Source organism: Melopsittacus undulatus, chromosome 6 (assembly GCF_012275295.1).
Source record: "Melopsittacus undulatus isolate bMelUnd1 chromosome 6, bMelUnd1.mat.Z, whole genome shotgun sequence".
In the NCBI taxonomy this organism is placed as follows: domain Eukaryota; kingdom Metazoa; phylum Chordata; class Aves; order Psittaciformes; family Psittaculidae; genus Melopsittacus; species Melopsittacus undulatus.
Window position 1 is genome coordinate 16,909,941 of NC_047532.1, and position 19,288 is coordinate 16,929,228.

The window sequence follows — 19,288 nt, forward strand, 5'->3', positions numbered from 1 at the left end:
AGGATCTCAAAGCAATGTATAAAACATAACTAGTATTTTAAAACTAGTAATAACCATTACCAATGTTTTTAAAGTGGAGGAAAATAAATCAAGAGTTATGAAAATAGATATCACAAAAGTGTGGGTATGCACATTCCCTGTGCCAGTTTGAAGGCATCATTTCTGCCGTTTACAAGAGTCATCATTCCTTCAGCAGCCATCTATGCTCCCAGGAAAAGCACAGAATAAGATATACAAACAGCCAACTCAAGGCAGTCAAGTAGAGCATGCTGAAGAGCAGACCCTGGATTCTGCCCGCATCTTAAATTCACTGGGTTTGTCAGCACTGAGAAGGTGTTTTCATTCTGGGTTTTCTCCTGGAGTTAGACAGGCAAGTCAGAGGATGACTGGGAAAGAGAAACAATAGTTTGAGACAACCCCTGTAATTTATTTTTCCCAAACTGTTCTAAATTCAGCCTTCAGAGAGGATGCAACCTCAGGCTTTGGGGACAGGAAGAGACTCTTGCTTCTTCCGGTCGAAGCTACTTTTCTTTGGCATCCAAGTCAATATTCACTGTGTTAGCTGTTGAGCAAGGGCAATCATGATCCTGTAATCTAGTATTCAGAATGTCAATGTGGAAGGAGGTAAACAAGGATTCTGGTTCATATGCTACTTAATGCTGTTCATTTACACTTACAAAAATAAGTTCCTGTGATGTAATGTCTTCAGGATACTCCTGGGAATATGAATGTAGCTCCACATGCCCTCAGGCTGATAAGGGGGTTTGCCTGGGGACTTGCCAGACTCTGGGAAAGTCTGCTGACCCTATAAGCATTGAAGAATTCGGGATTGTTGCCACTGCTTTTTTGCCACTGTATTTTTGTGGTGCTCTTCTATTGGATACCATTTAGAACTGACTGCCAAAGCTAGTGGAAAAGGCAGAGGTATCTGGATTTGGCCAAAAGGAGAACTCTGGTTGCCTATGGATATTGACATCATCTGAACTCAGTGACAGCTGAATGTAGCTTTTGAAGATCTAAAATATGGACTTAAATGGGATTTAGGTTTCTTTAGCTGTTAAATCTGTTTGTGGATTTATTCTTGAGTGTCTTTTGAAAGGTTACTCATCAGTTCAGTGGAAAAACACAGGATTTTTAACTTCTATCTTCAATATTCAGACAATGCTGCATCGTGTTTTTGATAGACGACAATGACCTTAAAGTTTTCCATCATTTTAGAGGCTTTCTCAAAATTAGGACAGTGGTCTGGACTCGGCCTTGACAACTTCTGAAAAGTCTCTCCAGTGTTCAGTCCTAAATGTCACTGGTGTGGACATGATGGGTTTTAAAGTTTAAATTCTGCAATGATGAGAAAATCTGCTTCAACTTAATGGCATGGAAGTGTTCTTTTTTTCTTTCTCTGCCTCTGAAATGTGCAGGATTGCAATACACCAGCACTATGGAAACATAACTGCTTAAATCCACTGACTTTTGCATGCTTTCTGTATGGTAATAATTGTGGCTAATGGGAAGATAGCTCCTACAGTTATTATAATCAATAGATCAGGAATGCAAAGATAAAGCAAATTAGGAGTAATCTGTTTTCCGTTTCTTCTATGTTGGTTCATAAACTGAGAAGACAGCCATTGCAAATGCTGACCTAGCTTTTCATTCAAATCAAGCTTTTTTGTCATTTACTAGTAAGGCAGGAGTGTAAAGCCTGCCAGTTGCTTTTGTTTTACCCACCTGTCTGGAATGCTTCTATTAGTTGTCCTTTCATTTAAAATAGCACTAAATATCTCAAATGTTTTTAGCAGCATGGTTGGGTAATGTGGCTTCTATCAGATGTGGGTCAGACAAAGCAGGGACTGTCCCCACAGACTGGTGGGAACAGCTGTGGGGAGACGGAATACAGATGTTTTACTGGCAGTTATGTCAATGATTTAGTAGCCTGTGTTGGCTGAGCTTTTTAACCCATCTTTGCTTCAAGTGTTCATCACTTGAATGGGCTTGAAATTGCTTTTCTCTTACTGACAAAGTGCTGCTTGAAAAATACCTGTGCTGTAGCCTGAGGGATGTTTGGGAGGGGTTATCAACTGCTGTGCAACTGGGAGACACTTAGCACAAACAGGGATGTGTATGGTCATGTTGTGTTCACTGTTATTTTAACTGTATAAGAAACCCCAAGGTTGACTGTTCTCTCTGAAGTCTACCTTTGATAAAGGGAAGTAGTGTCAGATTCCAGCTCAGCTGAAGGTCATTAGCATTCTTCTGCTGTACTACATGCAGATTTTCCTGCCTCACAAGAACAGCATTACATGGAATATGCATTCTATATCAGCAAAAGAAATGCATGCATACAGAGATATAGCCAGGGTTTGTAGGTTTATTAGAAGAAATATAAACAGTCTCCTCAACCTCCTCTGTCCTTATTTCCTGCTGACATTCCCCTTGGCTATGCTTTCCTTTCCTCACCCTTATGTACTTTCAACAGATTGGGGTGACAAGGGTTGTTTTTTCTTTAAATAACTTAAAATCAGCAGCACAGTCTTTGATCTATCGTCACCCTGTATTGGCTGACCCTTGGGTGCACCAAGAGTATGTAGGAGTAAATATAAGCTCAGTTCAGTAGATTTGGCTCAGGAATTCCAATGCCAGGTAGCAAAATTCCTTATAGTGATGTGACGTTGATATATGCCTTTCCTTCAAATAGGAAGGACTGAACAGCCAAACTTGTATCAAATGACACAAGCACGCATATTGACATCTCCCCTGTACCTGTTCAGGAACTTCTGTACCATGTCAAATATGCGACCTGAGCCCTGTTGTGAACGGGGTAATTTGGCTTGGTATTGGATGGTGTAAAGGATGGGGAGGAGGAACATGAGGAAATGGACTAATCTTCTCTGCTACTCCCCCCCTTTTAATTTTCTATTGAAATCAGGATGGGGGAAAATAGCACTGCTTCTGTAGATATTGTAAGATGTCTGCAGAGAAACCCCTTTTGCTGAAAAATTGAGTAGACCACTGAATGTTGTCAACCAAATACAGTTGCACTGGTAGCAGTAAGTGACTGATTGCCAACAGTCTGCACTAAATGGGACAACAACCCCACAACCTTGTGTGGTGCAGCTCTGCTAAAGCTGAATATATGGCAAGGAAGCATCTGTGTTTCTGGAGACAGTTTCACTTCAGCCATTGCTCCCTTGTTTTCAAAAGCTAATGCTGACTTAAATCACCTTCAGTGATGTCCTTCAGACATTCCAAAATAGGTTGCAGCAAGTGAAGCAGAAGTCTAGAGTAAGAAGCTATGAGATGCCTTACTGAATACCAGGCTATTCTCAGGACTGTGATAAGAAAACTGAAAGCAGTACCCTATGAATGAGGGTCATCCTCCTATACAAATCCTTATTTCTATAGTGTCCAACCTACGTTAGAAAGATAGTGAGGTGCACAGATGCCGTGATGATTGACATGCTCTGAAATGTCAAAGAACTGAATGAGGCAGGAAGATACCAGTGGGCAGGGAAGTTACTTAAAGGCCACTGAAGTGATTTTTCTTGCACCCTTTTCTATTCTTGTAGGTCTCTTAGAGTGTATACAGCACATGCAGCTGGCATCTTTGATAGTGTTGGATAGATAAACATATCACAGATGAATTGCAAGTGGCAAAGTCCCAGGCTTTATGCTTCTTTCGGCATTGAGTAGCTCCTTGAGTTCAAGCCACTTAATTAAAGAGTAGTCAACAATGTGTCAATTCTGATGGAAGCAATGACACCATCTCAGGCTGTGGCATCCCTCTGTGATGTCAACTGCTGTCTGAATTTTTCCCCCATCCTTTTAATATTTTTGGAAAATATCCCCATTGTGCACACTGACTCACACTTTGTATTAATGAGAAATGTAAGGCTGAAAAAAACAATTGTTCTGTATCCTCATTACTATGAAAAATCCATTATGTGGAAGTCATTTGTCAAAGCCAACTGTTTAGTTGCTGTAATTTACATATTTATCAAGTTTGATTGGGATGTAATGACTTTGACTTTCTTCATTTTTTTTTAACCTTTCCAACCTTCTTTCCATGAAGAGAGGGGTGTTGTTTTTCGGATGTTAATGGGAAAGGGCAAGACATAATTCAATTTATATTCACTAATAAACATACTTATTAATGTTTCAAACAATTTCAGTATTCTTTTATGTTGGAATTAGTTAATTTCCATGTTTTTGCATGGGAACTGATGTTTGATCTTATCAATCCATGAAGTTTTTGTCTCCACAGAGGGATCTGGCTGGCAGAGAAGAGACAGTGCAAGACTGTAAATGAGTTAATGAGTGTTAAGATGTGTAGTTAATATTGGATCTCCACAATGCTTGTAGTCAGAGGATCAGGCACACATGGGTTTCCAGCATAATGGATGATTACTTTCATTTGCATCCGATGCTGGGAGGCTTGTGACAGAGCACCAACTAGAAGCATTATATTCACTTGAATACAGTGCTGGAAACCCAGGAGGCTGCTGAGGACACTGATCCACACAAGCATCTTACACCCCAGTGAGCTGTTACAAGACAGGCAGAGGTGACGAGAGCTTGCTCTAGCAGCTGATACTGGGAGTTGTTAAAGCTAAGCAGTGTCGCACTGCTTGTTTGCAGCTGGCCTCAAGTGAAGAAGACATCTCTTCCCTGGGCGATGGAAAAGGCTAGAAAATATGAAGCAGTGGCTGCAAGAATGACAGGTGAAGAGCAGAATGCTGGCTCTTATCTGAGCACTGAAACTTGCTCTATGAAAAGACCATAAGGACATGGGAATTGAGCAGATCTGTGATGTGCCTGTGAAAGATTTGTCTGGAGGGGGTCAGGTAGCTCTTCTGGAAGAGTCTGTGGCCTGAGCAAGGGCTAAAACAGTGCATACAAAATTAAGGCATTTAAAAATATATATAAACACAGAGGGAAGAGGCAAATGAGATATAGGCTGAAATTCAGCAAAGGAAATTGCTGGCTGAATACCAAGAAAAATATCCTCAGGGTGAGACGATGGAATAGTTTTTCCACAGAACTTGGATGCTGGCCAGATAAGGATGGTCTTAAAAGGTCTTCCCAAACAAAATGTGAAAGGGAATGCAGGTATTTTAGTGACTAACTTTGAGAGGCAGTGGATATCAAGCAGCAGGTGGCCAGCCACAAATATAACCTGTGTGACAAAAAATGATCTGCTACAGAAGCAGTGATGTGCAGTTCATCAGCCCCTTTTCTGTCCTCTGCTGCTTCACAGCATCTCCCACTTGACATTCCTATCTTTGACGTATCCCATCCTTTAAATAAATGATGACTGAGAGCGATCCCCTTGAGCTTCAACTTGGAGCGTGTTTTTATTAATTTATTTCTTGCTGTGCTAGATTTCTCCCCCTTCACTTTTAAAGGCTCCTTTGACTGTAATTAAAATTCTCCATAGGCTTATTGCCTCGAGAGAGAGTGTTCGTGTGTGTATAAATTGGTTTTAACAGTTTGCTGACTAGATGTGTTTTACGAAGCTCACCCAGCCTTCCAGTGTGCATGTATGCAGACAAAATGTGTTTTCACATATGCACCAAGCTATATTGATTGGCTGCGCCTCTGGAATTTATTGCTGGCTAATTACAGGACAAAAAGGACAATTAGGGTTGGTAGACACTTGGATGCATGTGAAGTTAATGTTGTGCTTACAGAGATCTTAGAAGAATCATGTCTGTGAGAGGAACTGTTCTCAGTTTGATGTAAGGCAGAGGACAGGAGTAGCAGGTTGGTTAAGAGTGGGAGGAGGTTTTATGTGTCCAGGTGGAATTTAAACATCTTTGAGATAATTGGTTTTGCAACAGAGGGGAAAATGTCATAAGCAGCATCTGAATAAGAATGGCAGCTCACTTAATTCTTGGCCCTTAATGAGCATGGGAAGTGCCCTACCTCTGGGCATGCATCTCACCATTTTCTTCTGAAGGAAAGGACAAGGGTGTGACAGGACTTTCTCCTGCCCGACTGCGGGATATGTGGTACAAGTCAAATACTCTTAGTACACTTCTGTCTGAGGTTACGTCTGTGACACTTCCTGATGCTAGAGTCATAGTCAAGAGTGAGTGGAATACATACACATAACTGACACTGATTTAGGACTGCTGAGATTCCTCCAAGCCAGTCTCCCTGATATCACATCCCTGTGATTAAAAACTGTAAAGAATCAATGAACAAAAGCAGGGGCCTGGCAGTGTGTTCATGAGAAATCACTCCTCTTGTTTGTGAAAAGGGGGCACTTTCCACCCCATTTTTGCCATCCCCCTACACTAAAAACATGTTTCTCATCCTGATTTGAAACCAATGTCTAACATTACAGTAAAGACAGATTTGTTTCTGGCTGGTTTAGGGATGTATGTGTTCCAACCTTGAGGGTGTTTGAATCAGACATCTTGCTGAGGTATTTTGAAGTTCGAATTTGGTGTGTAAGATCCTCTACTTAGCATCTGTCGTGGTTTAATTTTTGGTGCTGTGTGTTCAGGTCCAAATTCTGATTTAGGGCAAGCTGTGAACATGAAGAAAAGGTTCTTCACCAGTGTCTTTTTCTCTTCTTGGGGGCTCAAACCTCTCTCCAAAGAGAGCGTTGGCCCTTCTTGGAGAAGTCAGTGTCATGTTCTGAGGAGCACTGCTCTTCATGAATCTAATTTCAGCAGGCTGCTTTTAATGACCACTAGTTCAGCTATTGGAGAGCACACTGTCATAGTGCAGTAAAGGCCAAAACTTCTTGCAAAACACCTTGCACATCCTGCCTGGGATCACTGCTTTCAAGCCAGGTCTTGTACACTGAAGGGGCTTTATTCTGCTTAACCCTGTTGGTCCACCTCATTCCTCCCACAGAGGATCCAATGCAGAGGGAAATAAAACAAACCCAATCTCCTGTGCCCTGTGATTGAGTGTGAGATGTCCCCATTTCTTTATAATTCATAGTTTGAGAAGAATGAGAAAGAAGGGCTCATGTTGTTCAAGTCAGTGTCTAAAAGGTGGAATACAGGAGGTGAATCTAGTGACAGTATTGGTTGTATTTCTTCACTGCTCCCCCAGATTCGAGTCTTTAGCCAAGCTGGCTACAACTTTGTCTGCTTTTCACTTTTTTCCTGCTCCCCAGAATGAGACCTGTCCCTGTATAGAACAGGATACCTGAATAAGTATCTGTCCAGCTTTGTCCACCATTTCATACCCCTCCACCTTTTTTCAGTTCTGATCCTGCTGAACTTTTTACCTGTAGCTCAATTGAAGAGTATGAGCTATGGTCTCACTGAGTAAAGGTTTTCCAGTTGCAGTTTTCCAGCTTCCCAGAAACATCTTCCTTGATTTCTGGATGTTGTTTTGCAGCTTGCTCCTTCCCTATTTTATCCATTGGCCTTGAGAGGTTAGAGATGCTGGACTGGCACAAACTGGAGTTGTATCTCATGGCAGCTATAGAAACCCTGTTCAACATGCCTGCCTTGGAAGGATCCATGATGAAAGCAAGGATGTGGCTGTGCATCTCTAGGAAATTCAGAGTCTTGAGTGCAGCTGTACTGGGACTCTTGGTTCTGTTCTGAAGTGCACGTGGTTCTGTTCATTTTTGTTTATAAGGGAAAATCTGAGGACTGAAGTTAATCACAGACAAATACACAGCAGAGCTGGAAAGAACAGAACAAAGGTGTCCTGGCTGCTCCTACAACTGCTGGACTATGAGTCCTTCTTTGTTATCTTGGTTGAAATTCTGACATAAATTACTCTCTTATCTTTCAGCCCATGCATACTTGTAGCAAAAAAACATAGCCATAGCCTTCTCCACTGGAGAGAGCTGATAATTGCTTTATAATAGGCCCTAGCACTATCTTTCAGATACCTGGATTTTTAAGACAAACTGAAAAGATACCCATGTAACTGTGACATTGCAGGTAGAAATGTCTAATTTCTAAATATTTTATTTCTATCCTTTGTATAAAATGAAGGCTATGGGGATGGTGAGCATTTCTAGAGGAGGATAGCTGTGAAAAGAGAGAGCAAGATAGGTACCAGTGAGTATCAATTCCATCCCTGAAGATGAGGCCTGTTGCCTTTGTGGCGGCAGGCAGCTCCTTAGTGTTTCTACCTTATCTTCATTGATTGTGGGGTTGTGAAGCTCAATTAAGAGAACCCTGTGGAATGGCCAAAGATCTTTATTACTGTCAATGATGGTAACCAGAGAAGTGCTGCTACATGTGCAAGCTGCTGCATTTCTATCTATTGAAAAATAGAGATAAATAGAGCATGTTTTGGTTTATTCAGTTTATAATTTGATGTCAACCACTTCAAGGTAAAAAAATAAGAGGTGAGTACTGTAGGTCAGAGGTCATGTGTTCAAATACAGATGGGTGAGTTCTAAATCTATGGAATTTAAGGAAACGGCATTGAAAGACACAGGTAAAATGAAGACTTTTAGCAAATTGTGGCTAGAATCCTTTTGGCTTGATGGGTTTTTCTTTTTTTCTTCTTTTCCCTGCAGGTAAACTTTACTTTCTTGTTCTGTATCATCTGAAGGGCACATGCATTTTCTGGGATTTTGGGAATGATTTCTGGGGTTCTGGGATTAGACATCAAATTTAACAAGATGATATATAGCTTTGAGGAGACACATTTGATGTACCACTTAGCCTTCCCATAATTTACTGCCTGCCTCTCATCTCTGGAGGGCAAAGGGTTGATCTACACTCCAACCTGACTTTATAAATAGCAAAGCAGGAGAGGGAAAAAGAAAGCAGGCTGGGGACCTGCCTGCTAAACTGTTATGATATGACAGTGATTCAGGCAGGTGACATTAAATGCTGCTGTCTGCATTCTTAATTGTGAGTTGTCATCACCTTGGCCATTTGAGGACGAATAATGTGCTGTTCATATTCCAGATTTTTATTCTTATTCATAGGACTTGATGTTACAATGTTGAAATACATTTGTGTAATTTGAAAACAACACTTCTGGATTTTTTTAGTATGTTTAGTTAGCGGAATTGAGGAGGGAGGCAAAACATGAGTGTACTTTGACTGGTTTTGCATGTGGTTAATTTTCCTGCCAATATCAGAAAGCCCAAATGGAAAAATAGTTGCTTCCAAGATGAAATGAAGATTAAAAACAAACAAATGGGGCTGGGAGGTAAGGGGGATCTTGCTCTGTAGTTGTTTGCCATTTCTCATTTTGCAAATAGCTCTGCAGTGTTGTTTGATCTATGCTTCAGCATAATTTTACCAGGAGATATTTCTGGCCTTTTGCTTTACAGTCAGATCTTTTTTGCTGGGCTATTAAGTTGAAAATGCAGTCAAGTATTAACATCAAAACTGTTTATGTAACCTCCCACTGCATAGAAACCCTCCAAACTACCCTGCAATTGAGGAAGGGAAGAGGAAGGAGGGGATGGAAACCAAGAGCTGAATAGAAATAGTGCCTGCTCTGGGATTTAAACAGGTTAACTCATTTCAGTAAATAGAAGTTAGGCTGTTGATATATGCCCATCTACTTAAACTGTCATCGAAGTTCACTTAGCTGCATTCCAGCAGAGATTGCTGGCTGTTAAAGAGATGCAAGAGTCATTGTTACAGAGAAAGAAGGAAGAAAAGGAGGAACAAAGCAATAGCAAGGCAAGAAGATAATACAAGTACTACACTTTCAGATTCCTGGTGGCACTGACAGGTGCTGATAATTCTTTCAGCATCTACCTTCAGAACACTGAGTCCCACTTTTCTACCTTACCCCTGTGTTTGTCCCTATAGGATGCTTGCATATGGCATAAGTCGAAATGTTCCTTTTTTCCCTTTTCCACTGGAATATATTTAATTTGCTTTGAATAAGAGCAAACCCAAATACCAGGGCTTCTGAATAAGGGGGGAGTTATGGAGGGGGAATACAATGAATGTCTTAATCCTGTGTCACCCTGTCTTTGAGACACTGTGCTACATTAAATTGATTTTGCAAATGAAAGCTAAAAGCTAAGCAAAAGCCACCAATCTATTTTGCCTAAAGATGATTTTAGTGCTCTTTATGTTCCCCTAAATGGCAAACCAATTTGTTACCTGCCTACATAAACATTTGCCTATATTAGCACCAGAAATGTTTTATTTTTATTAGCCCAAACTTTATCTTTTTATGAATACACAGGGGCCCAATAAAATTAGTGTGCAAATATAATCCCTAATTTGCATTTTTCCATGGTCAGCAGAAAAGATGAGCAAAATCAATTTGATATTAGGTCAGCATATACATCAATAAAGCATACGCACACACAGGACCATTGTAATGGTCTCTCTAATTTCTATGCTGCCAGAGTAAAGAGATTAAATAATATTAAATGCTCCAAAATAGCTTTGCTTTTAAGAGGAATGTAAAAAGAAAGAGAGACTTTGGCATAAAATGGGCAATAAAGGATAATAGTTGCACAATCTCCAACTTTAAAACATCGTGACAATGATCTCAGAGGCAGGCTTCCTGCTAAACGGCCCCAATTCAGCAAATCTCTTATGCCAGTGCTTATGTTTAAGCATATTTTTAACCACAATAGGAATCCATCAAACAAATCACATATTTAAGCACCTGACAAGAGTCAGGGCCACAGCCTGAATGAAAATCCAGAACTTAAGAGGTTTGGATCCAGTTTTGAGCACTGCATGCAGGACTGTTGCTGTATAGAATGTGCATGTACAAGTGAACAGAACTCCTCTGTGTTCCAGACGGGACTATCTAATCATGATGGGAGGTGAAGAGAGTCAATGAACACTCAGGCACATTGCAGCAGTGCTTCCCTTATGCAGCCTTGACCTTCCATGGATTCTGCATGGGAGCCAAGATACTGCTGCCTCCTTTTCCAGGTAAAAGTGCATAGGAATAGGTGTCTGACTGTCAAAAGCTGTAGTCCAGTCTTTGCTCATCTCTCTGTGGTACAAATGGCATCGCTTTTACATTCTATGCCAGTGTGTTTCTTTGTACCACTCAAGCCAACTATAAGAGGGCAAGACAGAAAAGCTTGTGGTTTTGACTCCAAGTCCAGTGGCATCTGGTAGTGACCAAAAATGGTGGGTTTGCTCTGTATTGCTGAGATGTGCGCTCTCACCTGAAATTACAATTGTGGCCCGAAGTAATAAAAATAAATGGACTTAGATGCTAATATGTTCTCTTAGGAAAAGCCAGACTATAGTAAATGCTGCTTGGATTTTATTTGCTAAAGCAAGTTAATGCGTAGAGACTAGGCAGTCAGGACAGCAATGACATTAGTGTTTGCTTCTGACACAGATGTTACAGTTCTGTTGGAAACAGACAAGCTGAGGCAGCACAGTGAAGTGTAATGCAATTGAGTTCTTTTGATTTCCTCTGTGAAGTCATTAACTCACAGGGATTGGAATATGAGATGCTGGCAACAGCCCACCTCATACTGCAAAGTACCTGAGAAGGGAAGACAGCATGTAATTTATTTGCAATGGATATGTGTATTTCATGAATATATATGTGGATATTTAAATCAAATGAGTTTTGGGGCATATGTTTTTTAAGTGATGGATTTCCATTTCTTCTGATTTGAACCTTGTGGTCTATATATGGGGTGAAAGGTTGGAAGGGAAAAAGGCAAGGTTTTCGCAGCACCTTGTCCCAGCTTTGAAGTCCTCTGAAAAGGAATGGAATTCGCATTCAAGTTCTCCTGGTGGGAGCCAGTTAAGGCTTTCTGAAGTAGACTTCTAGGGTCAGACTTGCTCATCTTTCATTCACTATCAGCCTTAGTAGTATTTTGTGAACTTGCATTACTACCATACCATGGCTACAAGACTTAAACCACAAATCTGCACTCTCTCTGCAGTCTGTTTCTGGTCTGACATGGTGTCGTGGATGCTAAACAAAGTTCAACATCAGTTCATAGAATCATAGAATAGATAGGGTTGGAAAGGACCTTAAGATCATCAAGTTCCAACCCCCCTACCATGGGCAGGGACACCTCATACGAAACCATGTCACCCAAGGCTTCATCCAACCTGGCCTTGAACACTGCCAGGGATGGAGCATTCACAACCTCCCTGGACAACCCATTCCAGTACCTCACCACCCTTACAGTAAAGAATTTCTTCCTTATATCCAATCTAAACCTCCCCTGTTTAAGTTTTAACCCATTACCCCTTGTCCTGTTACAGCATTTCATTTTGGTAGTAATATTTCTGCAGAAAATTTCCAGATACTTATTATTAAGCTACTACACACAAATACTGTTGTTTTCATGGTTTTATAGTAGCATGAATTTGAGAGAAAAAATGAAATTAAGAGAATTTGTTGTCTTCCTGTGAAGGTTTAGATTTTGCTCTGTTTTTTTTGGGTTTTTTTTAGTAGAAAATGTTTTCTGTGGGACCCTATATTACTGGCACTATTGTAATATGTAACCAAGAGTGGAAATCACTGTTTCCTGGATGAGAGCTGGGGGACTGTTTCCAGTGGGATTGCTTTAAGTGGTTGGCTTGTACGTGCTAGAGCATTAGAGAAGAAGGAACATGAGTTGAAGGCCAAATAGCTGAAGTGATATTCAGAGTGAGAGATTTGAGCTTCTTGCTTGCAGCTAATAAGGCTTCTTTTCAGTATGGCATTTGGTTGGTGTTTATGACCATTGTAGTGGCTTTAAAGCCAGAAGAGATGTTGAGGTAAATGTTGTTTCTCACTAGCACCTTAGATCTTCACAGCTTTGCCTGAGGGAATTCTCTGCAGCAGAGCAACAGAATGTTGGTGGGTGAGAAGCAGGCTACCAGGACATAACACTCAGCAGTAGTTTGTTTAGGTCCCAGTTGGAATCTGAAGTCAAGGCAAATATTATCAATGATGATGGTGATAGTAGCATTCAGAGGGAAAACAAAACGTTTAGTTTAATCTTCAAGATGCTTTCTGGAAGAGAAAATGAAAAAGAAATAATTCCAGAAACACACACATTTCTTCCCTAGGAAAACTTTCCCATCAAATAGCTTTGTTTCTAAGATTCACTGCTACAGCAGTTGAAAGGGTAGAAGGGCTATCACAACAGACTATTTCTCTCCATTTCCATAACTCACAAAGTTGTGGCTAAATGAAGCATGTCTTTCTGTCATTTTGTTGAATTGCTTTTGGCATCTACTAAGCAAAGCTGTACACTTCTCATCATTTTAATTTTGATTGATCTTTTCAATCCTGAAGTAGAAACTACAATGCATTTTCAATGCAACATTTAAATTAAAATATGAAATGGTTTGGTGGATTAACCTTAGCCAGATGTTCCTTCTTCTACAGGACAGGGGGGAGAGAGTAAGATGAAAAGTTTTGGGTCGAGATAAGGTAAGATGAAAAGTGGGTTAAGATAAAAACAGGGAGATCATTTACCAATTACCTTCGTAGGCAAAGCAGACTTGATTTGGGGGAAAAACTAATTTATTGCTAATTAAAATAGACTTGTATAGTGAGAAGCAAAGAGAAAAATTAAAAAATGCATTTCCACCCTCTGTTTTCCCAGAATTGTCTTCATTTCCAACTCTCCTGAAACCCACTGACCCTCATCCCCAGTGGTGTCAGGGATGGATAACGGGACTGTGGTCAATCCAAACCAGTTCCTCTCTGCCTCTCCTTTCTCCTCACACTTTCCTCTGTGTAAGGAGCTGTACGTGCAAGGCTGTGCGTTCACACTCTGCAACAGATGTACTGGCTGGAAAGCGAGTGGTGCTTTGGGGATTGTAAACCAAGGTGGAGTGAGGTTGCTTGGCAGTAAGTGAAGGGTGGTAATTTGGTGCTCTTCCATCCCCCAGGGAAGTGGGCAAGAGAGGTCCTGATTACCACCCTGTACCACACCTCCCATTGACTTCAAGCTGCTTTGCAGTGAACCCTAAATTGAGAAAGTCCTCTTCAGTTCCATAGGAGAATGAATTGATAAATTATTTTAATAACTATTATGAAGGGTAAAGCATAAATAATAAAAATGTAATTATAACCAACTAAACAAAAAGGCAAAGCCACAAACACCCCCAAACTTTTCTTCTGTGCAAAAGATTTCCTAACCAAAAAGTTGTTCCAGCTCCAAACAGTGGTAGTCATGTTACTGAGCATCAGTACTGTGCTGAGCTGCTGTCCCTTTAATGCTGTTTTTCCAAGAGAGGATGAAAACTCCTCTCCTCTTTCAAAAGTGATACCAGCCTTCTCCTTTTGTTCTTTAAAGTTGGTTTGCTGATTTATCTCCTTCCTCCCACACTACTTGATGTTAATGCAAATGATGTGGGGTGGTCATCACTTCTAACTGAAGGTAGTGTGTTCCTTTTTGCTGCCTCCCACTTGATTTCTTCAGACACAATTGACCCCACCAGCTGCTATGTTTGTCAGAGACATTCTTTCTTATATTTCTTTGCCTCTGGGTCTCAAAAACACCAGAGTGTTGAAGCTGGAGTGTGAAAGAGCAAATGAATGGCTGAGTTACAGAGTGAGCAGCTGTAGGACATTTAGGGAAGCTAAGGAAATAAAAAAGAAACCCGCTGAGATTGTCTCCAGAGAACAACCAAAACTGTATTGATTATTCCTGTGGTGCTGTTAGGTGTGATTTACCACTGGGGAAGCTGCGCATTCCTAAGAGTTCAGGAAATTAACAAGATAATTCAGGTATGGTCTTGAGGCCTCCCAAACATCCTTGAAATTAAAAGTCAATGTTTGGGTATATATATGACACATCTTACTAATTACAAAAAGAAAGGCGTGGATTTGGTTTCTAGTCTCCTTTTAGTATGTAAACTTTATATTTCACAACAAAGATTTAAACTGTTTGTAGCAATTGGATCCTGCTGTGTTTAGTATTACCCCTGCTGTGTGTGTTCAGAGCTAGATAAGACATCTAACTGAGGTCCTGACCTCTTATGGTTTTTAAAATTCCCAGAACCCACTTTGAAAGAGTGTAATTTTTATTTCCTCTTTATTAAATGAAGTCATTGCACAAACAGAGAAAACATCCTGCTTAACCCATGTAGTTTACAGCTAAAGCAAGTGGCCATGGTGTGGTTTCAATTCTGAGGGATTAACCCATACAAATTCAGCATAGTTGGGATCTAAATCTCCCACCTGTAATTTGAAGGGCACCTGGCAGATTTTTGTGCCCTCACTGGAGAAGCTTGCTGGATTTAATCCTGGACACTTCTATGTTTTATTGGTTTCAAACATCTCTTTCAGTCAGGGCAAATGCATTTCCAAATAGTTAAGAGATTAAAAAATAAAATAATAAAATAAAATACCCCCTCAAATCCCCCAAAGCAAAACCTAATAAATGTCATTTGTTAGCACTTTACCATTGTTGGGCACTGTTAAGGCTTGTATCAAGTGTAATGCAGGGTGCAATTGGCTTAACGTTGTGAATGGACCCCCACTGTTGTTCTTGTCGCCCCAAGGGGACATTTATCACAAGTGAGAGAGCAATTATAGTGCAGTTAAGCTCACTGTAGTAAGTCTTGGGTTTTGAAAAGAGAGCTAACTTTGCTGTTCCAGGTTTGGCTGCATGTCATTACTTATGCAGCCTTTGTGCAATCTGCTATATGGCTGGTATGGGAAACCCAATGACACTGCCTCCTTTAGTTATAGATTGTGCTTATTTGTAATGTCCAGTTTTAATTAAAGGATATGCCTTAAAAAGTAATGGCTCTTTTTTTCCTACACATGGGACCCTGTTTAAGGATCTTTATCTCTCTCTTCCCCTCTGTCTCCTACCATCCCCTTCTGCTGCAGGGAACCTTCGTCCAGGGGCTGAACAGAAAGTGGTGTTCATCACAGCACGGGTCCACCCTGGGGAAACACCATCTTCCTTTGTGTGCCAAGGTGAGTGTCCGCATGAAGACTGAAGATCTGTTGAGATCTGATTCCCTATTGATGTGTGTATTGGGTTTGCATAGCTTTGGGTCTGCTAGAAGGCTTAATTCACGTTTTCCCACAGTGAGATTATCAGCAGAATCTCTCAACCTCTACCTGGCTTCCTGGAGGCAGTAGAAATATCTCAGTCTTGCAAATGTTTGCTGAATTTGGTCAGAATTGGACAGTGAGCTCTGAAGCTATTGAGGAAGAACTGACAGTCACACTTATACATATGCAATGTTATCATGTAAGCCTCCTTTTCTTAGGAAAACAGTCTGGAAAAGCTCTATAAGTATTTCTTTATTAACTGGTTGGTTTTTCTTGCTGTCTATCTTCAGCTGCTTTTCTACCACAAAGCAATGACCCTTGTGCTCCAATTTCATTCCGAGGCCTCTATTTGTCTGAAGCTGCTGCTCTGAGGAACACAGCTCCAGTGGCTGACAGCTGTTCCCTGCACAAAGCATTCCAGCTAAAAATAGAAAGCAAATTGCCCAGCTCGTATTTATAAAGAGTTGTAAATGTCAGGCTTGTGGGCACAAATAAATAAATAATCCTGGCATGTGTTCATATAACTCCATTGTATAGGTCTGAAATATTGTACTTACGGTATGTGGCTTTCTGCAGTGGTAAATTGTTGATGGTGTAAATCAACGTAACTTCCCTGAAGCCAAGGCAATGTGCTAATTTACTACATCAGCTTGGATCTGGCCCTGCCAAGCCAATGAGTTGCATCAATCAAGCATATGCAGAGTTTATTACATTGGCTACTTGTTATGCTGTGGATTGGTTTGCGACTGGTCCTGTTGGTACCTAAAGACCTCAATGGGAAAGGTCTGGCACAGCTTCATGGTCTTCTCTGTGTGCTTTTCATTCTGGCAAGGTCCTGTTTTTGGCATCGCTCTAAGGCAAAAGGTCAACAGCTGTCACTTCTGATGTCCTAGCCCGATGGGCTAATAGACACTGGGCCTCTTCTTGCTAGCCTGTGGAGTAACAAAGGTAAACCCCTTCCTTTAATAAAATAGTGCTTCAGACTGAGAGCAGGAAAACTCAGCAAGTTTCCCATCTCCTGCAGTGGCATAGTCAATGCAGGGCATTACAGTACACATGATGTTTGTTAATGAATATGGATTTTTAATTGGATGCTTTGATTCTGTTTGTGGCTGCTGGCATAGCCCTGTGAAATGAGGGCTGAGGCATGCTGCTGAGGCGGTACTTTGTAAATGATGTTGTTTTATTTTGATAATGGAGAGTTCATTCAATAGGGGAGAGAAAAAAAGGAATGCAAAAAAGTGGGTGGCATGCTTAACCTGGTGAAACAACTGGATGGAAGTTGTGTTCTGACTGTCTCAGAGAAACTTCGTTGTTTGTAGGAAAAACTAAAACAAAAAGGGAAAGGGGAGATAAAGAAAAGCAAAATTAAAAGGAGAGATTGCTCTTGGAGAAGAGCATCAGAAACTTGCTGTGACTGCAGTTATAATGCACGCTTGACTCGCTTGGAAATGCATGGATCTGGAGGCACTGAACTCTGCTGTGCATCGAGCCATTCTGCCCAGTGCAGATGAAGCTGCCTTGTGTGTATAATTAGTGTCAAGACAAGTAGAAATGGCAAACATTTCAAGGCCATTGCTGTGTTGTTTTTTCTAGCATTGCCAAATGTGAAATTGGGTTCTTGTTCCATCTTTAGGAACTTTTGTGTGGGAGGGCCAAAAGAAGGGATAAAAAGGATCCCTTTGACAGTCAAGTGAGGGCACAATGGAGAGTTATATTTCTGGAGTATTGGGAAGTATTTTGGCAGTTGGGTGTTGCAGATTTAATATCCAAATGCCAGCCCTGTGTATATGGAACATGTCAGGATTTTTTTTTTCCTTGGTAAAGAGATTTCTTCTTGGATGTTTGATTGTGCTCACAACCTGAAGTATTAAGATATGGCAGCTAATCCCAAGGATTCCCCAGGTGCAAGCAGCATCTTATTTATGGAAGAGCAGAATTGTGACTGCCCATGCCTGGAGAATCACCCCACAGAGGAATGGATAAGAAGTTACAAGCCTTATTTTTGTTCTTAATTTTATCAATCTTGGGTTTAATTCAGTTCAGGTTCTGTTTGCCTCTTTCAAGCTGTAAGCTCATAACTAACACCTTGCTCAGTTTTCTACCTGTCTTTGAGGTAACCAAGTCTCTTCCTGACCTCTTTGGTCTTCTCTATGCTAAGGATATATAGCTATATATAGTCTGGACACCAGCTTCCTGGCACCTGACAGAAGCTTCATATTATATCTTCCATTTTTTCGATTAGGAAAGCTACTCAGAGAAGCAAGTTGCCTAGCCTTGATGCTTCAGGATATGCTTGGTCCTGTCTATTGATCCTTTATTCTTCACTCTACCACAAAATAAATCTAAGCAAGGATCTTTGTGTTCCTGTGGCAAAAGACCATAAGATCATCTCCCTATTCAGAACTGTACTGTTTGTCATCCTTCTTCATATTCCATTATGAAGAATCCACTGAAAAATGAACTTTGGATACAAATACTCAATATTCCTGCAGATATACAAGTATTGTAAACTTGGATACACACCTCTGTCTCCTTACAGCTGTGGTGTGTTTGCAGCAGTAGCCAGATCTCCCTAGAATCATTAGGCACCTCATCCAGCAGTTAAAAACAAGTGCTATAATATTTCACACATGGTGCAGCTGCTGAGCTCTAGCTCCCTTCCTTAAAAGGCAGAGAAAACCCCAGAGGGCCTCTTCATAAAAAGATGGATTAAGAACCTTGAGGGTTTTTTTTAATGTTTTGGTCTTTTAAGAGTTATTACAATGCTTCAGGTTAGCCTTTTTAGGAAGTTTTCATGATAGTTCTTAACTGCTTGTTGTGAAGTTCAGGGACAGAGATGAAGAGTTAGTCACCAGAGAGTGTATTTGCATGAGTGCGCTTTACATCCAAAGGTAGCACGGTGCTTTCCTCCTCAGGCTGTGACAGTCATCACGAGCATTGATGCTTGTGTCATGTTTGGGGATGAGTAAGTAGGAGTGGGGTCTAAGATGAAGAGGACTGTTGTTTTCACTTAGCTCTTACAGACCATTTTCTAACTAGGTGGAATCACTGCTGTTCCTGGAAGGCTTTTGTAGTGCCACACAGAGCAGTGCAAATTCATCTTACAGCTTGAACTCATCACTCATGGGCTGTTCAGATTTCTGAGGGATTTTTCTGAAGTTGTGGTTTTAGATTCTTTTCCTTTCTTAGATACTTTTCCTTATTTTCCACCTCCTCCCCCCTCATATTTTTATTTCAGCAAATGCATGCTATTTTCTGTCTTCCACATTATATCGCAAAGGCAAGTAAATTATTAACCCTTACAGATGGGGCAGATGTCAGATAATGCTTATATATGTATGCAATGTATGTGCAAAATGTATACCTCCAGTCCCTACCTTCT

At 40.7% G+C, this 19,288-nt stretch overlaps 1 protein-coding gene across 1 annotated transcript in view; it reads left to right on the top strand.

The window, feature by feature from the left end:
- Positions 1 to 19,288, top strand: part of AGBL4 (AGBL carboxypeptidase 4) — a 952,894-nt gene that overhangs the window by 710,692 nt on the left and 222,914 nt on the right. The window contains exon 7 of the mRNA XM_034063537.1: positions 15,733 to 15,822. Coding sequence (XP_033919428.1) covers positions 15,733 to 15,822 — 90 coding nt within the window. The remainder of the gene's footprint in view (positions 1 to 15,732; positions 15,823 to 19,288) is intronic.